This window comes from Myotis davidii, unplaced genomic scaffold, assembly GCF_000327345.1.
Source record: "Myotis davidii unplaced genomic scaffold, ASM32734v1 scaffold130, whole genome shotgun sequence".
Classification (NCBI taxonomy): domain Eukaryota; kingdom Metazoa; phylum Chordata; class Mammalia; order Chiroptera; family Vespertilionidae; genus Myotis; species Myotis davidii.
Genome location: NW_006285040.1, coordinates 6306378 through 6332247, shown reverse-complemented (window position 1 = coordinate 6332247; position 25870 = coordinate 6306378). Strand labels below are relative to the sequence as shown.

Here is a 25870-nt window from a genome sequence, read left to right as displayed (position 1 = left end):
ATTCCTGGACACACACTACACTGGGGTCCTTCAACTGTTACATGTTGTATGGGCTTTCTACGTTGCCAATAGGCACACGACCCATGTTAGACAACTGAATAGGCAGTACTTGTCAAACCTAAGTAGATGCTGAGTGTGCAAAGGCTGTGATCTGGTTGGGATCTGTGAGCATCTGTCTTCACCCTACACTACGCCTAACTGTCAAATTGCCAGGATGCAAGGTTGTCTTCTCTTTTCCTTTTTGACAGCTTTAGAAGAAAGCAAAGCATTCCTTAATGCTTGGGTTATTTTCTAGAGCTGCCATAAGCTGGGCGGCTTGAACAACAGAAACATACAGTATTGTCTCACAGGTCTGAAGATCAGAAGTCTGAGACCAAGGGGTCAGCCAGTTGGCTCCCTCTGCAGCTGTGAGGGAGGGAGAATCGATTCCATGCCTTTCTCCATGCCTCTGGCAGCCTCAGCCTCTCCTTGGTGAGTACTAGTATACAGTGTTCTCCCCTTGTCTTCACATCATCTTCCCTCTGTTCATGTTTCCCTATGTCTTGGGAGACACCTATAAATTGTTTTAAAACACTGTCCCTCCCCATCTCTCTCTAAAATCAATAAACATAACCTTGGGCTAGGATTAAAAAATAATAAGAAAACAAGGAACCCTTTTCATTAAACACTATTTCATTAAAGAAACTGAGCAACCAAGAGAAACATTGCTCGCGATGTACAATAAGACAACCGTGCTTACTGGATACAATACATGTTTCCCAACTGGCTTACCAATTTCCTTTCCTTCCCACTCTTTGTTCCTTCCCCCTATTCTTTCTCCTTTCTCTCTTTTTATTGAATTATAGAACTACAAAATACACTTATCTTATCACTGGTCTTTTCTGATAACCTTTAAAAGCATTTACTGCCATGTGTTTATAGCAAATGTGCCCCATGCAGTGGGGTGGGTTTCAGATGTCAGGTAGTCCTGAGTGGGTGGGTTGGCAGTGGATTTTATGGGGTTGCAATAGCACCAGGCACATTTTCCAAATCATCCAGGCCAATTCCCCATGGAAATTTAATCTAGTACAAGTGAAAGGACTAGAGCTGGGCTGCCTACTGTTCCTTGGTGTGTGGAGCTACAGCATAGATAGCTAGTGGGAGCAGCAGGCCCCATAACCACCTGGGCTGAAGGAGTGAGGAGGTCACGTCCGAAGGGGTGGTCCTAAAGAGAGAGCATACAAAGTAGGGAAACTGCAGTGCAGGCAGACCCTCAGGGATTTGTAGTGAGCTGTTCCACTTCACATGTATTCACTCCCAAGAGCACACTTCAGCAGTCCATTTTGTCAACACAAACAAAGCTCTCCTAACTCAGAAGAGGAAAATAATCTAGAAACCGCACAAGGCACTTGGGACAGAGCAGTTTCTACACAGGTTTCTTAGAGGATTTCTATAATGTCTAAGTGACTTTAAATAAAAGTGTCATATTCAGCATGTGGCCTGTAGGAACAGCTTCTGTTTTAAAGCAACTGACATACGAAGCACAAATGTGAATCTAGGAATAGTAGGCAGTTGACTTTACAAACAAATAAACACTTTCCATAACAGTCTTTTACATTAAGGATTCTCAAGTGCTTTCAAGCACTGATTCCATTCTCCCAAGAGTCCTGGAAAATAACTTGGTAAAATTACATCCATAATTTCAAACATGTCCAGGCTGTTAAGAGGCAGCCAGCAAGAATTTCTCATTTCTTGTAAGTATAGAGACCATGTAGCATGGGAAAAAAAAAAAAAGAAAAGAATTCAGACTCTGGATCCAGATTGCCTGCCTGGACCGAACCTTAATTCTAATACTTACTAGCTATTTGACATTGGAGAAGTCGCTTGGCCAGTCTAGAAGACGGGAATTAAGAACAGCACCCACACTTCGTGATGAAACGCTTAGCTATGTTGTCACTGCCATCGCCACCATCATCATCATTTCAGGAAAGGTTAGGAGTTCAGGTTCTGGAGTCAGACCTGCTGTGAACCCAGAACTGCTTTGAATTGAACCCTCACCAAATCATCTATAAAATATGTAGGACATAATATCTAGCAAGAACAAATAACACAGCATCTTCAACAAATAAATAGCTAATCAGAGAGAGGGAACTTACAGTTTTGAAAACAGACATATTTACAAATAAGAGCTCTTATTTATAGCCTCATCTATTAAAAATATACAATTTTATCACACTTATGAAATAACTGGAAATGTGGATATGAAAGGTATTTGATAATATTAAAGAACAACTATTAAAATTTTGGCACAAAATATGATTATGATTTCTAATAATGAGCATTTATCTTCCAAAGCTGTGCCCTCCAATACCATAGCCACTAGCCACATATGGCTATTTAACTTTAAATTGTTTAAAATTAATTAAAAGCAAAATTTTAGTTCCTTGATCTCACTAGCCACTTTCTAAGTGGTGAATAGCTACATGTGGCTATGGTTACAGATAGCGACTCTTTCTGTCAATGCAGAAAATTCTGTTGGACAGCACCAGGCTGGAGACACACACCTAATGAAACATTTACAGATGAAACAATATGATGACTGGGATTTGCTTCCAAATAAAATAGGAAGGGGAGAAGTGAATGAAGGTATGAGTGAGGCAAAACTGGTTTATGGTTATTGCAGAAGGAATGGGACATGAGGGTTCAGTAAACTATTCTGTCTGATGGTCAGCTTTATGAGTCAGTGAGGCTAGGCTATATTCTTCAGTTATTCAAGAACTAATCTAGGTGTTGCTGTGAATGTGTTTTGTGATTTGATTAAAGTCTACAATCAGTTTACTTTAAGGAAGATGACTTATCCTAGGCAATCCAAGGAGGTCTGATTTCAAGGAGTTGCACGGCCATATGAGTGGAACTGATGTCTTCTATATGAAGAAATTCTGCCTGTGGACAGCAGTTTAGCTCACATCCAGGAGATCCTGCCAGCCCCTCCTGACAGCCCACCCTGTGGATTTCATATTGGCTTTGCCAGCTCCCACATAACTTAATTCCTTGCAATATATATATTTAATGACACTAATGTGTCTTGAGCATTTCCAAATGTCATTAAATATGCTTTAAATATAATATTATATTCATTATGCAAATGTACTACCATGTTCTCATGAAAAATTTTACCCCCAGAGACTTGTAAACAGAACCATGGCAGGGATCTCCCACACTACAGAAATGTACAATACTATCAACACTTTATCATCTTATGTTATTTTACAATCATAACCTGAAATACCCCAACATAAATTTTAGTTAAAAAAAACTTGCAAATCATCATTTCCCTGTTCCATCAGTTGGCATTACGTTTGAAAGATTTTTTTTACTGATTTTTAGAGATGGGGGGGTAGGAGGGAGAGAAACATTGATGTGAGAGTGAAACATCGATCAACTGCCTCCTGCACGCCCCCTACCAGGCATTGAGCCCGAAACCCTGGCACGTACCCTGACTGAGAATCTAACTGGCAACCTTTCAGTGCATGGGATGATGCCCAACTAACTGAGCCACACTAGCCAGGGTTCAACATTAAGTTTTGGCCACAGAAATACTGAGACGTCTCAGGCCACAACTTTGAATGAAAAGCTACCTGTATATGAATTTTTAAATCCCCAGTGCTCTTTACAGCTTTCTAAACATCAAGAAGGAGGATCTGAGGGTGAGTGGCCCGTATTTGTCATTTTGACAGTTAAAGTCTGAATAGCCAACTGTATATCTGACTCTAACCCCAGACCACAAAGTTGGGCATAAAACCAGTCAACCAACAGTGTCCTGAGCCACAACATGGGTAGAACCACTAAGATCTATGTATAGTTCTGTGGGGAAACACTAAGTAAACAACAAAGCAACTGAAAGCTACAAGTACCTAGTATCATCTGGCCACAAAAGGGGGCTGGCATAACCAGAAAATGGTTGGATACACACACACACACACACACACCAGAATTTTCAAAGTATAATCCATTAAGTCAAAACTGTGTTTATAATCATACTAAGACATTATTTGCCTGTTTCACTGTTGACATTTACACTGATGGTGGAAAAGCAATGGTGGACAAAGAGATAAGGAACACGCAAAAGAAGTCGGTTGAATTTTTAAAAGCTGAGGGACACCCTGGCAATTCCCCAAATAATGTGCATAATTCTCATCGGCTTTTAGGATGCAGAATTTAGGCAAGTAATAACATTTTAATAACAAATTTTTCAGTACCCTACCAATCCCTTTCCAACAGGCATGACTTTCCAAGCATCTTGGAGCCATTACAAAGAGTTCAGCTAAGAACATGTGGTTGCTGTGTTCATATCAAACATGCTCTTGGCCCTTCATGCAGCTTTTAATTATTCATTCTATACGTGTTTTCTCTTCTTCCTCCCTTTTGCTGCCTGACCTTTGGGCATCATTTAGAACATAACTGAATACTTGTGGAAAGAGTAGTGACAGAAAGCCTTAAACTAGCAGAAATTTAGAGAAAAGACTAAGTCCAAGAAGCTGAGTACCCAAAGCCCATCGTTTCAGTCTCAAATCAGAGTGGAGCACAGTAAAGGAGTAACCTCTTCCTCCCATCACCCCAGCGCTCAGAAGAGAAAACCATCCAGCCACAGGTGCCCTAACTTGAACCCTCCAACTTCCGGCTTGCTGCCAGAGGATCTTCCCCATGCCCGATCTTCACACTTCTAACACAAGCCTGAAAGTCTCCCCACTACTTTCCATATCTGCACCAATTAGGCTGGCATTTGAGGTCCTCTATTTTATGGCTCAACTTATCCTTCCATGTTTATCTCCCAATGTGCCCATATATCCATCAAACTGAATACTCAACATAAGCCAACACATGTCACTCCCTCCAACTGACTGGCCCATCCTCACTCTAGTCTCTGCCTGTTAAAATCCTTATCCCTCCCTTCAAGGTCCTCTTCAAGTTATCTATCAGGTTTCATGAAACCTTTGTCCACTTACCACATTGTGCCTGTATTAGAATTAAATGGTATACAGATATCATTTTCCTATTCACTTATAATTGCTGTAAAAGCCATGCCTTTCATATTTTATTTATTTCTGTTTGTGTATCTGTAAGAACAGAGTGCTCATAATTGCTAAATAAATTAATCATTTCAAGATATCAGTAATAATGCAACCAACTCCTAATTTATGGAAAACCATTTTGTTAGAAAATATGATTTAAATACAGTAGTTTTGAATGTTTCTTGGCTCCAGACAGAACCTAATACATCTGGAAAGTCCTGTGAGTCACTGCAGGGGAAGTGGGAAGTCAGCTTGAGGAGGCAGGCCTGGGGAGGGGGGCTGAGTTCAATCTGCAAAGTGAGACAGTTTGTGATGAGTGACGTGACAGTGATACTAATGAGGCACTCAGGTGTTTGTGGAGAGAGACAATGTACCTCAACAGTGAGGCCCAAACATCTATTAGGGATTCCATCTGTCCATTCAGCAGCACATGTGCAAATGGAAAACGTGTTTCAAGGGATCCCCAAACAAGTTATTTATTCCCGGTACAGAATCACACTAGCACCTCACCCCATTCTATGATGCTCTGAAGCACAATATTCACATCAAACGCCAGGATTGATGGTGAGGATTTGTAAATGCAGGAGTTGCAAGACAAGGTCCAAATCCTCATGAATAGGTACGCTTGAGTATAATGAGAACTGTGGTGAGACAGGAGGAGCGTGCAGAGGATTCTGTGAAGTAATGAGAGCAAAGAGGAGAACCAGAGAGAGTGGTGCAATGGACCCAACATAGTAGAAAGTTTCAGGAAAGCAGGAGTGGTAACAACTTCAAATGACACTGCAGAGCACGAATCTGGCACTTAGAGGTCATTAATGATGAGAAGAGATAGTTTCATGAGATTGGCAGGTGTGGGAGTCAGACTGAAGAGAGATGAAGAATGTTGAAGTTTGTCAAAACAGGAAAAGGGAATGAGGACATCATCCTATGAGGAGGCACAATCAGGGCTACAATCTCAGTAAAGTTTCTGGGGATCCAGTCTGAAACATGTTGGAATGTCCACTCCAGAGTGAAATGCAAGTTGCTGGACTCTGAACTACTTATTACTGAAAAGAGGCACAGCACTTTATGGGCCTCTTTGCATTTTTGTTTGTTTGTTTTTTGTTAATCCTCACCCGAAGACATATTTCCATTGATTTTCAGAGAGAATAGAATGGAGGGGGAGAGAGAGAGAAACATCAATGTGAAAGAGATGCACTGATTGGTTGTCTCCCACCCCAGCCTCGAGGTACATCCCTTGACGGGAATCAAACCTGGGCCCCTTCAGTCCATAGGCTGATGCTCTATCCACTGAGCCAAACTAGCTAGGGTGGGCCTCTTTGCATTTTAAAGATAATACAGACCACATTTCAACATGTTCTGACTTTTTTTTACTAGGTAACCTATAAGACCACCAGTGTTGAGAAAGGTCCAGAGCAAGATATGGTTATGGAGTATGTCTGATCTGCAGCACAAACTGCTATGCTACTTGGGTCTTAGGACACAGTGGATCCAATTTGTAGAATCCACTAGAATCTAGAGAATCACAGCACAAACGTCTAGGATTCTGAAACAAAGCCATTTCCTCTTTTGCAGGTAACTGTGCTTTTAAGAAATGACTCCTGACTTGTAACTAGGCTTTGGCAGAGCCGGATTAAAGGATATCCAGTGACTGCGTGAACTGATCTGCCCATAATGATGTGAATGTTATCTGACCCACCAAGCCATAGGTTGGGCCTACGTAGAAGCAATCAATCATCAAAAGGTAAAGGTATACAAGAACGGGCTAAAGCAGGCCAACAAGGCACAGAAATTACACAAGCAGAGAGGCTCAAACACCTCGAACACCTGCTCCTACTTATCAGACCTATAGTTGCATGGAGAGTTCCTTGTGACCAGCTGAGTGAGAAGGAAACTTGGGCGTGGCTTAGAGATGGTGTTCATGATATCAGGCACGCAGCAAACAGCCTTACATCTCCAAAAAAGAGCATTCCTGAAATACTTTGTGAAGAGAAACTATCCCAGCAGACACAGCTGTGACCAGTACATTTTCTTGTCCACTTTATCTACATTGAGAAATGGCTAAAATTAGGGATCTATACTGAGTCATGGGCAAAGACTAATGGTTAACCTGGATGGCCAAGAACTTGGAGAAAAAACAATATTGGAAGAGAGAGGAAGGAGGTCTAGGGGAGAGGTATATGGATGGACCTTTCAGAAGGAGCACAATGAGTGTAAAACACACTTTGTCCCACGTGAGTGTACACCAAAGGGCCTCTCAGTAATCAAGTGAACAAATTAGATGTCATCCTCTTTCACCAGCCACCCCAGTGCTTCCTCAATAGACCAAGTAGAAGTGGCCACGGTGGCAGTAGAGAGGCTATGCATGGACTCAACAAGGACTTCTCACAAGGCTAACACAGCTCCTCCCAACGACGAGCACCTAACCTGCCGGCAGCAGAAACCAATCTTCAGTGTCCAAAACAGCCATTCCCCTGAAGGATCGGACGGCCACTGGGTGGCAGATGGATTACACTGGATCCTTTCCATCAAGGAGAAGGTGTGTGTGTGTATATATACCCATACACACATACATACGTGTACACCCATGAAATTTATTTTTCTTTACTTCTTTTTCTATCCTTTTCAGTAAGGATTGGTCATGGTGCTTAATTTTATCATTTAATTTCTAGTTTACAAGTATTCCTATGGAATTGTGAATAAACTGGAAGAGACAAATCACCCAGAGACAGGTATTATAACTGTCACCCAGCAATGAAATTCTTAATCTTAGATACTGAAGTAAGTACATGGATAATTAGGAGAACTAAAATCTCCTTGTAATCATGTAAGAAAAAAATCACCCATTAGAATAGCAAAAATTTGAAAGACTGATAATACTAAGTGTTGGTAAGTATATGGAGCAACCAGAATTCTCATGTATTGCTAGCTGGAATGTAAATTGGTATATCCACTTTGGAAAACCATTTGATAGTATCTTCTAAAGCTAATCATACACCTACCCTATGACACTAATTCTACTTCTAGCTATATAGATATAAGAGAAATGAGTGCATATTTCCACCAAAAAAAAAGTATGTGGATTCCTGTTGGTCAGCCTCACGATCATTATCATATCTAGGAGCCATGTCCACCTGGTTTCCCTCCCTCTTCCCCCGTGTGACTGAAACTCTGTGGTTTAATCTGGATCGGCCTTGTGTGGGAGAGACAGAGCTGCAGCAGCAAGAACAGCAGCCATCAAGCCTGGCTCCACAGCATCGCAGAAAAAGACAACAACCTGGTACCTATTGGCAAGCTGGCCTCAGAGCACTATGATGATGAAGAAGAGGCGGATGAAGATGACAATGAGGATAGTGAAGAAGACTCAGAGGGTGATGAGGACATGCAGGACATGGACGAGATGAATGACTACAATGAGTCACCTGATGATGGAGAGGTCAATGAGGTGGACATGAAAGGCAACGAACAGGATCAGGACCAGTGGATGATCTAAGTAGACAAGGCAGGATGGCCTCAGGGAGATTCCAGGCCAACCCAACCTACCCTGTGACTCCTGCAGAACCAGCTGATCACCCCAGTGCCTGAAAGATCACCCTCAGGCACCTCTCAACTGCTGCCAGGACCTGGTCTCCTTGGCCCCTCCCAGGCCATCAACCTGCCCTTGAATCCCCAGGACCTGAGTCCACCCCACCTTTCTGGCCAGTATCTCACCCTTTGAGGTGTAGTCTCTTTCTAACTCTCTTTAATAAAGACACAGGACTGATTCCTCCCTCCCGCCAAAAAAAAAAAAAAAAGTATGTGTATGAGTGTTTAGAATAGCTTTATGTATAACAGCTAAATATTATCCATCAATAGCACAATAGATAAATTGTATTATAATCAGACAATGGAATACCACACAGAAACTGAAAAGAAAAAAGAAAAATAACTTCTGCCACAGCAATAACATGAAAAATACCAAAGTAATGCTCAGTGAAAGAAGCCAGACACAAAAGATACACATTTTATCATTCCATTTATACAATGTCATAAATAGGCCAAATTAATGTTCAGTGCTAAAAGAAGAGTGGTTTACCTCTGAGTGGGTGAGTGGAGGGAGGAGGGGGATACGGTGTGAAAAGGGACACAGGGAGCCTCTTTGGTACTGAAAATGTTGTGTATCTTGATCTGGATGGTGTTTACACAATCGTATCTGTACGTGAAAATTCATCCAGCTACGTAAGATCTATGTACTTTCCTATATATTAGACCTCAAAATTGTTTTTAAAAGATGTATGTGTATACATATATTACTTAAAGAATCCAGAGAGGGACATAAGACACTGGGGGGTAGGGGCGGCCGGGGGAATGTCAAGGGCGAGGGAGGGGGGGAACATATGTAATACTCTTTGTAAAACTTTAAGATAAAACAAAATTTAAAAAATAAAAATAAAAAAAATAAATGTATAAAGTAGAAGGATAAAAAAAAAAAGAATCCAGAGAGTTTCCTTCCAGTTTTTCTAATGGGTCCAACAAAGATGGAGTGAACACCAGAGATAAGTAATTCATCATATTTTCCATTGAGTGTGTGCTTAGAGAAACTGCCATCTTTCTACACAGCCAGAGGCAGACAATTATCTATGACAGCTGATTTCAAAAGCTTTCACTTCCTTATGCTCTCTAATCTTAATATGGTTGGAATAACAATTATTGATTTAATTTTGAATTTGAAACAACTTACTTTCTACTTCAGTTTCAGGGGTAAGCAGGAAAAAATGTCTTTGAATGCCTTAATGAGTTTATTTTAAATGTACATCGTATATCATACACCACTTGAAAGTTATCCTTACTATGATATAGCTACAATATTTTTGTAGCTTTAAGTCTTTTATTAATCTTATTACTCAATTATTATCTTTACAGATATGAGAAGTAAACTTTCAGACGAGGTTGGCCTTTTAATGAAAAATAATAACCACCCTAGTGAAGATGATATATCATAGCAAGGATAACACCATGTTTCAAATCTCAAAATATCTATTTGAACTCTATAACTACTTATTACATTTTAAAAACTTTTATCCAGACTACAGGTCCAATATAAATCCAATACATTTGTAAAGATAAGTATCAGAGAAAATAAGAAAATGATTCTAAAATTGTTTTATATGTTGACTTTTTTTTCTTCTTTCTCATTAAGCCAACCGATCAAGGAAAACTTTTAAATTTGTAGGCTTGTTGACAATACCAAGCCAATGGGTTAGTCTACCATTAGACTAAGGATCCTGTTTCAGAATTATAAAACAAACTGACCATTAATTTTAAAAGTCAACCAAAACTTGACCTCATTTTACCACTAATATCAAGTCCACAATGGTTAATGTTGACACATCTAAAAATGAAACCTTTAAGAACAACTGGTAAGTCTTCAGCACTCAACTAATGTTCTCTAAAGTAATCATTAACAATGGTCTTTGCCCCTCTCTTTGATACATTACCATCCTTAAGATAACTCATCATTTTTGAAACAATAAATACAGTATAAATTATATTGAGTCTGAGGGCTCACTCCAAATCTCAGCTAATGGCTTATTATATTTTCTAATCGTAGATGGCTTTATCTATATCTTTGATTATTCTTATAGTCTTAAAATTTAAACAATAAGTTTCCTGGCCAAACATAAACTGTTACATAACACAGCTGTATGCCCATTCAGCAATTTCTAGTAAAAGTGCATGTCAGTATTTTCCCCTATTTCACTCAGATAACTTCTTCACCTCTGACACCATTTATGCTGTATTTGCATGTAAATTTTTGGTAGTATATTTGTCCTTTTTTGTAAGTTGTCTATGATTGTTTTTAGAAAATGAAAAGTGTGATCAGTCAGGTCCCAGCAGAAAACAGAATGACTGAGGAGAACGTAATCAAGGAGATGTCTGCCAAGGTGCGGGCAGAGGAACCAACCCAACATAGTGCAGTTACTTGGCATTAGCAACCATGAGGAGCTATTCCACACCAGGTTTGAAAGAGTGAGGGGAGGAAGGCATTGCTCGAACCCAGAGGGAACCAGTGAACCGGGAAGGGCCACCTGACAGGAGGATGAAGGAACAGACATTCCTACCTCACTCTCTTCCTGCCCTCTGACCTCCTGCTACAGCCCTCCACGGGCCAAAACCAAAGAGACCAGAAGGCAAAGAAGTTGATGTCACCCACAAGGGTCAATGTCCCAGGGCACAGAGCAGAATGGATCAGGATGGAAAATGGGTTTGTACAGGCAAATGACAGATAAGCCGTTCAGGAAGAAAGGCAAGCCAAGCTCACGTACTTCATGTAGCTACTTGCATTTTGCTATTTGTTCTTGTGTCTTATTTTGTACTGTAAGCTCTTTGAAGGCAGGGATTTACAGAAACAATCTTAGATCCCACACAAACCTCCCAGTAGGCACTTAAGGTATATACCTGAACAAGGGACAAAACAGGCCATCCGTCTACAGGTCACAGCATGACGCTGATGCAGGGAAAGCTCACACAGGCACATCTTTGCACCTGACCCTGAAGAGCCCTCAGAAACAGACACCGATGAGGCTAATCTTTCCACATTAGAGAGGGCCAAAAGAGGCCGAGGTCCCAAGACTTCTATCAACAGCCAGACTGATCACTCAGCTCTGCCTGACACCCCCATGTCAACACAGGACAGAGTGCGCCTGCGTTCTAACAAGTAAGATCCTAACCCCTGGATCATTCTGCCCAACACTTCCTAAGCTCCAGTGCTGAACCTTGAATCTACTCTTGAGAGATTGAGACCAAAATAAAACTTCATTTACATTTCACTCCATTCCTTAAAAAAAAAAAATCTGTTACTTAAGAACCTATAAAACCTCTTGTCTTTGAGACTTTAATGAGGCACTAGTGCTTCTATGTTTATATAAACACCGGACTTATCTTCCCTTATCAACTACCACTTGCATAAATCTCCGTAGGAAAGGCCCTCAGCCCCACCCTGCCCTGCCCTCCCCTCCTGCCTCCGTGCTCCTGGCTTCTCTAAGGAGCTACCACTCCATATTCCCTGGCTGGCAGGGCTCCATTAGCAGCTCCTTCCAGGACGTGGAGATGCCTCCCTATTTCCTCTGACCTTCTCCCAGACAAGCACTGTATTGGCAACACAGTAAGCACTGAACAAATGCGTCAACTAAATGTACTGTGTGCAGATACCTTTGCATTTAGTAAAAACACCAATTCTTTTCAGAAATACAATGAGAATATAAAAGGTTGAAGGACCACAGGAATGACATTTACATTTCATTATGATTGTGCTGTCAATAAAGTCCCAAGTACCTATTTTAACAAACCATGAACTTCCTACTCCATCAAATAAAAAACACCAAATACTATCCCCCAGAATCAAATCTTTGCAGCGATGTGGTAATGAACTATGATGTTTACCTTATCAGGAATACAAAGCAAATGACTTAATACTGTAATTTCTAAAATTAGGAGATGATCAACAATTGTACTTAACTTATCAAAAGAGCTCTGTACAGAGACTACTTCGAGGGAAAAAGAGCTCATAAAACTTATGGCATAGGCTGGCACCGTTTGGGGGCTCAGCCCATCTGGTTTTCCATATGACCTAACAAACTGATAATTCCTTAAAAAAAAAAATTTGTGGCATAAAATAATTTGAAAGCAGCAAAGAAACAAAATTTTTGTAGCTTTTAAGTCTTTTATTAATCTTATTACTCAATTATTATCTTTACAGATATGAGAAGTATTTCAGAATAGATTGGCCTTTTAATGAAGAGTCTTCATATGTATCTCATCTCTGCCTCTCCTTGTAAGAGTCTGATTCCTCCTCTTGCTTGGGGCCATTCCTAAGGAAGTATAGTTGATGCCACTCCCTCCCACCTACTCTGGTACCTGCCCCATCTGTTGTCCTCTCTCCTCCTCTATCACCTTCTTGCCCCACTGGCTTACTCTTTCTTTCTTTCCAGACAATATATACACATCTTAGTCACTCAACTCCTTAAAAAATAATAACCAACACAAATCTCCCTGGCCCCTACAGAAGTCCCTACAACTACCACTCCATTGCTTTCTTTCTCACTTGAAAGAACCTGTGGTGGGCTAGCTTCCTGCATCTCTACTTCCTGTTCCCTCCTGTTCTTGAGGCGAGGCCTGATACCCCCTTTCTACTGCACCTGCTCTCCCAAAGGACACCCATTTCTTGCACATGCCAAACTCACTCAGCCTATGTCTCGCTGGCCTGCTCTACCATGTTTGATACCACTGACCTCTGCTTCCCATGGCTACTATAAGGCTAGATTTTCTTTTCTGGTTGTTCTGGTCTCTCTGACCATTTTGCTTACTCAGCATTTCTCTGCCCATGCCTCAACTGCTGCTGTCCCTAATGGTTCTATTTCATTACTGCCTCTGTCTTCCTCTCAGCCTCCTCAGTCCTGTCTCCAATTCTCTTGCATCCCCCTCTCCCTTTGCCCCCATTCTCACTCTCTCCATGTCCTCCTTGGAGCAGACAGTGGTAGCAGACTACCACGGTCCTAGCTCTCATCTTTCACTGAAGGCTCCTGAGTCTTTTCTCCAGCTGCAGATGTCTATTTTGAAGGCTGCCTGCCATCCAGTGTTTCAGATTCAACATGCCCCAATGGTACCCTGGTCACCATTAGTCTCTCAAGCCAGCAATCTCAAGTCATCCTAATCTCTTCCTCCTTCATTTCCAACATCCAGTCATCACCCAATCTTTCAAGTCTTTATCTCCTAAATATTTAAAAAATCCATCCCTTCCTTTCCATACGGATTTCCAAGCACTAGTTCAAGATCTTATTGTCTCTCACCCGGACCACTGCCAAGTCTCCTAACAGAGCTTCCTGCTTCTAGTGCAAACCTCCTTAATTCCCCTTCCCTGCACAGCCCTGTAAAATCTACTGAAAACACGAGTGTCTATCACCAGCCTAGCCAAAACCTTTAAAGAAACCTTCCATTAATTAAAAATAGAACAAAAAGGTTCTCCCCTTGCAGGCCCCATCAACTTCTCCAGCCTTATGTCCCACCTCTCCTCTACTGGTCGTCATTCTCTAATAATACAGAATTGATCACTGTCACCTTCATGCATTTCCCCCATGCCATTTCCTGTCTCTGTGTCTTTGTTCATGTTGTTTGATCTTCTTGGAATTCTCCTTGTACCTTTCTTTCCTTGAAAAAGTCATGTTCACTCTTCTGGTCTCAGTGACCTCTCCTCCAGAAAGATTTCTTGGGTTCCTTAAGTAAAATCACCTGTTTGTGTGCTGCCCCCAGCATACTGCAAACTGCCAGAGGGCAGGCACCACGTCCCAGTGAGCGCTGTCCTCTCAGTGAACACAGACACAAGAAACATTTGCTGAGTCAAAGACCCTTAATGAAAGGAATTTGACTTATTAAAGCAAAAGTTAGTGTTATTAAAAACATTTGAGGGGTACTTTGAATACTGTCCAGATTTGGATCAAATGACTGGCAAACAAAGAGGACCTAAAGAAAAATTATTGGAGGTAAAAACTTTGATAAGCCCTGAAAATACTATCTTTTCCTTCATTATGACTACAAACAAAACAACAATACCAAAAGTCAGGTCAATGTACGTCATTGGCTCTGAATAGATTTTCAAAGGAAGGTTCTTTCTCTTGTAGAGATGTTCTTCTGTTCGGGGACTTGAAAACATAGCTACATAGTCAGATCTAGACAAGGCATTTCTTTTCTTTTAAGAGAGGAAGGGAAAGAAGAGAGAGAGAGAGAGAGAAAGAGAGAAAGAGAGATATCAATCGGTTATCTCCCACACATGCCCAGACCGCAGACTGAACCCGAAACTTAGGTATGTGCCCTGAGCAGGAATCGAATCCACCATCTTTTGGCGTATGGGATGATGCTCCAACCAACCACGCCACATGGGCCAAGGCCAGACATGATATTTCTTTAATGAATAAATAACATATGTGTGTATTTAGAAGTTTATTTGTTATAGCCATAAATCATATGACTTTATTTTCACATGCTGTATTTTTATTAAATAATTTATGACAAAATGATCCTAGTTTAATGTTAAGAAATATGGCTCATGAAATGACAGCCACAAAAAGCTAAATTAATTCATTCATATGTGTTTCACTACTTGAGAGGCAATGCCTCATAATACTCACTTATATCTACATGGCACTGAATACACACCATTTACAAAGTTGGGGCTCAATGAACACTTATTTATATAATGAGCACCGTGTGCTATGCTGAGTATTTTTTCCATTCACTTATTTAATATTTACTAAACCCTTATGAGAGCTGTTTTATCTCCATGTATATCTGAAGAAATATTGAGAAAGTACAAGCCTGCCACTGGAAGTTGCTAGGAGACGGCAAAATGCTGTCAGGGAGGTGGGGCAGCTTATCATCTGGGAGTCCCCACCTTTCTAGTGGAACATGGTGCCCCCTGGGCACAGACCCCTTGGCCCACTTTAGCCTGAAGCAAAAGCCACTGACTCCTGGGAAAGGCTCCCTGGCCTCCCAGCTCTGCATTAGTCTCTGATGAGCACCCAAGGGCGCCGACCTGCTTCTGCTGCTTCCCAGCTCTGGGGTCCAGGTCTGCAGAACTGTTCTCCCCTGCAGCAGTCCTCTGCTCCCATTCTTACCCATTTCTACGTCTCTACAAAACTCGCAACTTTTCCCTCTTTCAGGAGTCACTGCAGTTTTCATCTGTCATGGCTTTCTATATCTTTCTTGAATATTAAGGATATTTTTCCTTTAACCCCTTCCCCGGCAGAAACGTGTATACACGTTTTCACAAAATGTTCTTTTTTCAGTCGTCGACGAGTATACTCGTCTAAAACTTTACCTTCAAAAACCAGCTACATACATACCATTCTAAATAATTTCATCTAGAAACTTTCTGAGGAAATACTATTCTTAACCACAAAAATGGGAAGAAAAAATAATTACAAACTGTTTTCATAACCAGCATCAAAAATACTATATAGAACCAAAATAAAAAAATTAGTCTGAAAAAGAAACGTTTTTAACAAAAAAATTGTTGGGGAAGGGGTTAAAAAATATCTTTTGTCATTTTCACACCATTTTTCAGCATATCAATAGCAATGGATGTGCTCAGTTTCCCATATTCATAAAATGTTTTCCTGATAAAACCGGACATTATGATTGATAACCAAATCAACTTAAGAAGAAATACAAATATTCATGGATTTTTAGAAAAAGGTTGATTTTTTTCAAGCTACAAATCATCAACGTAAAAATCAGTTTTGCTAAAAAAAATAAAAACTGGTTTTACTCCGGAAGTTTGTAAGTTCATTGTTTAGAACACAGATTATTTTTCTGCCAGAAATAATTGTATTCATTCATGAAACACCTATCATGAACTAAGTACTATTTTAAGTGATAGACATACTGTAGGACAAAAAACAGACAAGGTCCCTATCTATTACATTTCTGTAATTTGGGAAAACGTGTGGTATAAACAATGCATATTGCATGTGTATTTTCATATGAAGACTTATGGACACCCTGGCATTTCAAGCACTGTTATTAGTGTCACTCTCCTGCTTAGCACTTTAAATGTCATTATTTTAAAAAAGAGCAAACGCTTTGTTAATTAACAAAGGTAATTTTCACTTGTGGTATATGTGAGTGGTGTCCAAGCCATGTGGCTGGTTAAGATTGCACAGATTCCACCATCTCCGCAAGAACAAGACATGAAAAACCGGGCCAGGCCGAGCACCTGACACCTGCAGGGCAGCACTCAGGCTCTGGAACCAGTCCCGCTTCTCTCAGGCCTTACTGTACCCTGAACTCAGTCACACCCAGATGGTTTCCTCAATGAGAATGTCCTCACTGCACCTGCACTTCCCTGCTAGTGCTACTCCGGGTGCCCAAGGACAGAGAGGGGGGACTCGTTCACAGAGAGGAGACTGCAGGTGGCTCTTGATTGTGCCTGCTTGCTAGTAAGTCAGTGTAGCCCTGCATTAAGACCAGACATTGACCCGGCCGGCATGCCTCAGTGGTTGAGTGCTGACCTATGAACCAAGAGGTCATGGTTCTCTCTCATCATTGATGTTCCTATCTCTTTCTCCCTCTCCCTTCCTCTCTGAAATCAATAAAAAAATATTTTTTTAAAAAACATCCGAAATTGTTTTAGTGTAATTTACCAGCTGGGAGCAAGGGAGTGAAGGAAGGAATGTATAGCACCTACCTATTTCTATATTCTACAGGCTACCAATACTGACCAAAAGAATCCAACAATGCTGGAAGACCAGACTGGTTTAAATCAGTTGGCAACACACCCCTCATGGAGTTTATCTTCTAGTAGAAGGAGGGGACAATAAGCCAGTAAAAAAAAATACATAACTATTGACCAGGATGGTTATTGAAAGGAAATAAGCAGATAGTTAAGGAAAGCCCTTTCCGGAGGGGATGTCTGAGTTGAGCGTGCACTAGTCATGAGAGGAGGGAAACCTTCCCGGCGCAGGCAACACTAGGTGCAAAGGCCCTAACGCAGGAAAGTGTAGGATGCACTGGAGAAAGGAAAGCCCTGTGTGGCTGAAGATGCCTCACGAAGGGGATCAATAACAGAGGGCACTGAAAAATGGGAAAGAACCAGGTCATATCTCATGCATCTTATAGGGCTTAGTGGGCCATGGTAAAAAGTTTGGATTTATTCAAAGTGTAATGGAAGCTGCTAAAGAATTTTAAGAAGCTGCCTGGCTCCAAATCCACATGTAATACAATTCACTCTGGTTACTATGCAGAGAAATGAACTGTGTAATTTCTTTTCACATAGATGCAAAGTTTGCAGAAACTGGATGCATTTTATATCCATTAAAACAATACAAATAGCTAATTCACTCGTTGTTATATTCCATGTACTGTTTGAGAGCTTTCAGTGTATTAACTCATGACATCTCCATAAAAATCTTATCCCCTTTTTAAAGAAGGGGGAACTGAGATACAGAAAAGTTAAGTCATTGCCTGGCTAGCAAGGGGCAGAACCAGGATCGGAACCCAGGCAGTCTGCCCACCGTACCTACACTTCCTTACGCTCTTAAACTCATGAGCCATGTTGTTTCTGGAGTCCAGCTTTAAAGTCATGTGTTTCAGGGATAAAATGAAACCACTGCAGTCAACCACCACGAAAAGGTCCACAACTCAATTTAAAGATAGTATCCAACTTTCATATTTTAATGGAGGGATGCTGATGGGAAGGGTTTATATGGTTTCTATAGGTGCTGGAATTATGTGAGTTTGCTTTCATCAAGCTTTGGATCACTTCCATAAAACCAAACGTGAAGAAAAAACATTCATTTTTCAATGACTATACGGCAAAAGAGAGCCACTCGTGCACACACTTGTCAGTTCTGCAAGAGTGCACCCCTGCAGGGGAGAAAGCACCCATCTCCTGGGCGAACTTCCCACAAAGAGAGTCATTAGTGTGGAAGGAGTGCTCACGTTAGAGAGAAATGGCATTCTTCAAATGTCAGAAGCATCCCCATGGAATAAACAGGTCCCCAACAAGTCTATTAACTGGTGCTACAAACCGTGGCCGTAGAGAACGGAGCTCATCTATGCTGACAGTGATTGGGAGTGAGAACAAAAAGGGCTGAGAAAGTTCTCATTATCCAACAGTTCCCTGGTTTAACCTTCTAAGAATGAACAGAAGTGTTTCCTACGTTGCAAATTCCAGAGCCATGGGACTCTCATCACCCAGAGCTCCAGACCAAAAATAAAAAGCGAAGAAACATCAGTATTCAGGGGGATGAGTATTTTGACAGTTGAAGATGATAAAAAAAAAGGTAAAGTCTTTTAGGTAAAACTGTTTCATACTATAAAACATCACATTATCCAGTCACCTAGGTTACATAACAATGAAAGTTATAAACATCACTCAGAGACAGCAATATTTTGCTTCCCGGGCATTCATGGTGCATCTCAAAACAGTTCCACCAAAGTCACCCCAGTAGGAGAGCTTTGGGTTGTGGCTCACCATGAATAGGAGCTTTCTCTAGAATCCCACCTGTTTATCTTTTCCTTTAAGAATGCATGCAAGTTTTACAGTTTATTCTACAAAAGATCTGTTTTGACTTTTAGGCCTTTTTATTTTTTATTTTTGGCAAGGAAATTTGAAACATGATTTTTGTATCAGGCAAATCTGGCACTCCAGGAAGATGGGCCAAGTATATCCTGTGGCTAGTCACATCTCTACCCCACTGAGAATGGATACACATAAAAATGTAGGAATCCACAATGTGATGTCCAACATCCAGGTTCTCTTTGTCTGCAGAGCACTATTTCTCAGCTCTAGCTGCGCATTAACACTTACCTGGGAAGCTTTTAAAAAATACCTGCCTAAGCTCCACTCCAGGCCAAGTGAATCACAATCCCAGGGTGGAGGAAGAGATCGCTGTGATATAGCTCCAATGGAAGACTTAATGGGCAGAGAGGGTTGAGAACCACTGCGGAGGGGATGCTAAAGAAATGTTAAGGCCCCAGAGTGATGGTGGAACACCAAAGCAACCCCCAGGTGACAACTCTCCCCTTCCCCTGCTGGAGTGGTACCAAAAACAGAAGGTTTAAATGAGATCCAGAGACTCATAACAGAGTACAAAAATGTCTAGGTTTTGATCAAAAACCTCTCATCATACCAAGAACCAGGAAGATCTCAAGCTGAATGAAAAAACACAAACAACAGATTCCAACAGCAAGATGATGGATGTTTTAGAATTGACAAAGACTTTAACGCAGCCATGATAAAAATTCTTCAAGCTGCAATTAGAAATAAGCTAGATGAACCGGGGAAAATGCCGGCATGTTCCTCAGGCCCTTCAAGCAGGTTCATTGCTGGGCCAGACAGGACTGTGCAGGTCTGGGCTGGTGCAGGTTGGGAAATTTATTTGGTAGAAGGATCCCAAGGGACACTAACCAGCTGCATACTGGCCTGTGGTGTCCTCGTGCCTGTTCACTGTAATTTGCCTTTGGTTTGGTGGATTTGATCTGACTTTCTGAAGGACTGTGAGCCACCAGGCAAAGCCTAGAATCCCTAGAGGGTGAGCTACATCATGGGGGCTGATTGACAATGGCTGCATCCCCACAGGGTTAGATTAAGAAGAAGGGTCAAGATGACTGAGTCCAGGGGTTGGGTTTGATTGAGATTAAGCAACGCAAAAACTGATATATTTCATCAAAATTAATCATTCCTGTCTGCAAAATGTTCTGTAAAAAAGATAAAAAGAAAACATAGCATACAGACTGAGAGAAAATATTTGCAAACTACATATCCAAACAAAGGACTAATATATAGAATATATAAAGAATTCTCATGGGAAAAATTAAACTGACAAAATCTAAGCAGAGGCATGGCTACAGGGAACAGACTGACAGCTTGGGGTGGGGATTGGATGAAAGGGTTAGCCAAAGAGCATATACAGTATACATGCATAGCCCATGGACGGACACAGACAACAGTGTGGTGATGGGCAGAGATGGAAGGGGGGTGCGGGCTGAGTGAGATGGGCAAAGGAGAGGGGGATGGGGACATCTGTAATAGTATCAAAAATAAAGTAAAAAAACCTCTCAGAACTTAACAGTAGAAAAACAATCCATTTAGCACATCAGCAGAGACACTTCATCAACGAGGCTACACAGATAGCAAATAAGAACATGAAAATATTCCATGTAATTAGGCATTGGGGAAATGCAAATTAAAAGTACAATGAGATATCACTACATGCCTAACAAAAAAGCTTTAAAAAAAATAGTGACAAACCAAATACTGAGGAGCTGCAAAGAAAATGAGTCACTCATACATTGCTGGTGGGACTATAGCATGTTACAGCCACTGTGGAAAAACAGTTATGCAGCTTCTTAAAAAACTAAACATGAAACTATTATATAACCCAGTAATTGCACTCTTCAGCATTTACCCCAGAGAAATAAAATTTTTCACACATAAAACGTATGTGTGAATGTCTATAGCAGCTTTATTCAGAAAGCCAAAAACTGTAGACAATCCAGACGTCCTTCAGCAGGTAAGCGAGGAACCTGGGTGTGGTATATCCATCGCACAGGATACTGCTCAGGAATAAATACTGACACATGCAAAAACCTGGCTGAGTCTCCAGAGAATTATGCTGAGTGAGAAAAGCCATTCAAAAGATATGATTCCACGGACACAACATTCTTGAAATAAAACTATAGATTAGTGGCTGCCAGTTTAAGCAGAGGTGAAGAGGCAGAGAAGCGGGTGCAGCTGTAAAAGGGAGCTCTGAGGAATCCTTTGGGTGATGGAAATGCTCTGTATCTTGGCCCTACAGGAAGTGCATCAAGGTCAATATCCTGTTGTGATACTGTATTAACATTTTGCAAGAAGTTACCTTTGAGGAAAAACAGTTATAGGGGCATGGGATCTCTCTCTATTATTGCTTAAAACTGCATATGAATTACCTCAAAATAAAAAGTTCAGTTAAAACAAAAAAGGCTACTGGCTCAATGAACATGACCCCTGACCGAAGCACTAAGGAAACAGCAAGTGCGTGGACGTGACCTTTACGTGTGTCCCAGATCTTTATTTACTGGCCATTTTTAGCTCTAGCATTTCATCCATGATTCATGAGTCACGGCAACCTAACTAATTTTATTCAATGAAGAAGAGGCACCCTGCAGCCTTGCCAAGACCAATTATTTCCCTGGTGACACTCAATATAATATGAGCTATCACGCCTATGACATGCCACAGCCTAGACTAGAGTGACCACTTTCTACGCTGTTATTTGCTTTGCTTTGTTCTCTTCCACCTCTTCAGAGAAAGATGCTAAGGTGTTTAAATGTCCCTCTGCCTAATACCACAACCATTCCAGTGCTGTCTTTCAGACTAATATCCTCATATGAACGGAGGGGGAGGCGGGGCGGGGAGGATCACTACAGCTAACTCATTTTTCATATTACAACAAATCCAATTTTCAGGGTTTCGGGAGGACAAAATAGGACATTACAGTGTATTTTAGGACAAGAAAACATTTGCTGGAACTCAATTCACTCTTGGAAAATTCTGAATCTACAATTACCAAGTCCAAAAACAAAAGGAAAAAAAAATTGCAATCTTCACTTTCTGTCAACAAGTACAGTCCTTAAAACGTCCCCAGACATAAGAATCCCTGTAACTCATTATGAAATTCATTTCAATATGGAAAGGTGAAAACCTATCCTGAATTGAAAGCTCTCCAGAGAGGGAAACTTCATTCTGATACTTTACAACATTCATTTGTCAAGCCACGTGACCTTCGGCATCACATCTTGGTAAAAATTATGTCAGTTTCCTCTCAGGATTGTAGAAATTGATTTGTACAAAACTGTGGTCACTCCTAAGCGTGCCAGGTTGTCTGGGTCAAAGAGCATACAGCACTTAACTTATGCAAACTGAACTAGACGAATGAGAGAGAGAGAGAAAAATTCCACAGGACATTCCCATTCCCTCAGCCTCAGGTCCTGGGTGCTTCTCTTCGGTGGGCTTCAATACACTGAACCTGAGCCTCGTATTCAAGTGTGTTCTTTTCGTCCAACATAAAGCCTCTAAACACAAGCCTCCTTTGTTGTCCAATGCTTAACTGAACGGCCAGTAACTGTTCCAAATCAAGAGGAAACTTGGGCTATGTTTAACGGCTGGTAGAACAGCTTCCATGGTGGACCTTCCTAAAGGTTTGTGGAGTTTTTTTAAAGTCTGATTTTGACCAATACTATATTTTTGCATCAGTGAATCAATTTGGAAATCATTCTATCATGATGTGCTCCCTGCAAATCCGACTCAATCTTCTGTGGATTGGGTGTGTGCAGGAACATACAGGTGCACAGGCGTGTACAGGTGTGTGTGCACGAACCCCTGGGCTAGCACCGAATCAGTGCTTCCCCATCGGCTCTGCTGACATTGTCTTGGAGGGACAGACAACTGGGGAGCCCAAGCAGCCCACCGGTTTTCAGTGGGCATTAAGTGAGGCAAAGCAACATACAATCTCCCCTCACACACTTGGAATTTTATTCTTAAAATTAATAATGAGAAGTTTGAGCACTTCCTTGCATGAAATAAAGCTATTAAACAGCAGTGCCAAAATATTTTCTCCACATATTCTGAACATGTAGAATTCCTCCATTACAAAACAATCCTTATATCCCACAAATGAAGTTTGAAAAAAGAATGAAGGTCTAAAATCATCTTTTGTAAGGACAAGTTTTGATGAAATAAAAGTGAGGAAGACAAAGTCCAGACTGGAGGCTGCAGAAATGCCCGAAGAGGAGTGAAGCAGGAGCTGGGGCAAGGACAACACACTCAACCATACTGGGAATCTGTCCGTCACTGAGAATAAGAGAAACATGGAAATGTTCACATGCCTAATCATTCCTACTTTCTCACCTGTAACGGGAGGACAAGGTCTAAACAGCAGCAAACTGCACAGGAAGACCATCTACTCTTAGATGAAACCCAGCCATTCTTAAAAGCTATAGGCAGCACTTCCCATACTAACTTGAGAGAGGTAATGATCTCAGGCTCACCCAAAGGCACAAAGCATTCATTTAAAGATGAGAGTCATCAAGATAACTGCTTAATGGAACCTGTCCAAATCTAGAACCAATCACTTTTGCCGAAGTATGATTAGTCACTGTACTTCGATTAGACCTAAGAAAGGCAATTGGAGCTGCCTTTTGCTCAAAGCACTGACCTCATTGAATTTAAGAAGAGCCTATTAAGAAAAATAAAAGCCATGCAATTCCTCTATTTTATGAGCTTAGGTAGGAGCACAAAATTTAGAGTCAAAATTGAATCTGCTCTTCTGAGCATAGTGATCATTGTGACCTGAAGGAGAATTACTATATAATCAAAAGTGTCCTCCCTAGTAGAGAACATAGCCCTAGTCTCAGAGTAAAATGCAGGAGCCACGGACCAGACAGAAGGAGCTAAGAGGGTCTCAACATGAATCTATGCTACCAAATCCTGAGAAGAAAAAAAAAAACAGTTACACTAAGAAGTGACTGAAAACAACTAAGGACCAGTAAGGAAATTGTACAAAAGTATCTATATCAAATCATATATAATGCCTCCTCTCTCCCTACTTATTCAACAAAATTACAATTCTATTAAAATAATGTTTCTCATTAACAAAATATTGCTTAGTTGTTATAACTTTATTGATGACATTCTATAAAATAATGTTAAAATAATTATAAAGATAGATAGGAATCGACCATAGATGTTTAATATTTCTCATCCACAAAGCACTACTTGAAAATTCTTTGACTGAGGGATAAAAATGTGGGAACTTACAGAAATAACTGGCATATTCAAGAAAATTACCACCAAATAATATCAAAAATAGAAAAAACAAGCAAACAAAAAGACTCTATTTTTAGATAGTTTCACATATATCCTTTCCAACTTTCGAAGTACAGTAAGTCTGTGGTTACATAATCTATTATAAAGCACAGAAAAAGACTGAAGTGTCTCCAAATAAATTTTCTGATGCTGGCACAACCTCGGTATTAAAACTGGTCAGAGACACCTCCCCGCTACACACAGACACAGATTCCTGCACACACAACTCAACCAAAGAGAAAGGAGAGAGAAACACAGACCTCATTCACCCAGAGGACACTGATGTTTTGAAAACTTCCCCCAGATAATTCGGATACTCTTTCTTATAGAGAGCCAGTATATGCAAACAAGCTTTCACAAACTCATGGGGCCAGATGTGTTTCAAGATTCAAAAAATAAGACAAGGGGAAGATGGCTGCATAGGTAAACATCTCTACTCGCCACCTCCCATAACCACATCAAATTTCAACTAAAATACAGAACAATCATTATCCAGAACCGCTGGAAAGCTGGCTGAGTGGAAGTTCTACAACTAGAGAGGTAAAGAAGAAAGCACACTGAGACTGGTAGAGTTGCAAAGGCGGGGAACAGGCTGGTTCGCACTCACCTGTCCCACTTTTTTTTTTTAATCAGGAGAGAGATAGTCTCTGCAGAAGCCACTCTGCAGAGCAAGGGATCCCAGACCCACACCAGACCCCCAGTCCAGAGTCCCAGAGCTGGGGAAAAAAAAACCTACAGGCAGTAAGAACTACTGGCTGTAAAAACCAGTGCGGATTGGGGCTCAGTGACACAGAGGCTGCTGGAGACCCAGCTGTTCCTCTTAAAAGGCCGGCTCATGAACTGAACTTACAAGCTCCCACTTTCTCTGAGCTCCAGCACAGGGCAAGGCTCTGGGGATTACAGAGACATACGAGAAGGAACTGGATTGTCTAACAGGGAACTCGGGGGTGGTTTTCTCCCAGACAGAGGTGCTCACAAACATCATTGTCCTATGCTGGGACCTCCCAGGTAGCAGGGCTGACTAGCAGCCATTTCTGTTTGCTCTATCCTGGTGATTTCCTAAGACCCTGCCTCATCCAATTTACAACCTCACCCAAGCTGTGAGCAGCAGCTTTTGCATATGATTTGCTTGTCCTTGTTCAGACTGAATCTCTCAAACAAGCTGCTGCTGGGTCCCAAACCTATCAATAAAAGGCCCAAGATCTGGCACTAGCACCAGCCTGCCTTGTTTGTTCATAGCAGGGCCTCATCCAGGCACTTCCAAACCCGATACAAAGAGGAGGAATCTGCAGATCTCTCTGTGGCTCCTGCTGGGTGGCGCCAGGCAGTGGCTCACTTTGCACCTCCCTGGTGAGTAAAATAGAATCAGAAGCATGAAAATGGAACAGACTGACAATTCTCAGAGGGAAAGGGGAGGGAGTGGGAAGAGATTAAACAA

General features: G+C 41.2%; 2 protein-coding genes across 3 annotated transcripts in view; one reads left to right on the top strand and one right to left on the bottom strand.

The window, feature by feature from the left end:
* The window catches only part of EPB41L4A (erythrocyte membrane protein band 4.1 like 4A), a 210253-nt gene that overhangs the window by 159969 nt on the left and 24414 nt on the right, over positions 1-25870 (bottom strand). The window lies entirely within an intron of this gene.
* LOC102753269 (anaphase-promoting complex subunit 15-like) lies at positions 8169-8825 on the top strand. Its single transcript, XM_015558465.1, is given in 2 exon segments — positions 8169-8285; positions 8287-8825. Coding segments are annotated over 2 exon segments (366 nt in total). The 5' UTR covers positions 8169-8177; the 3' UTR covers positions 8545-8825.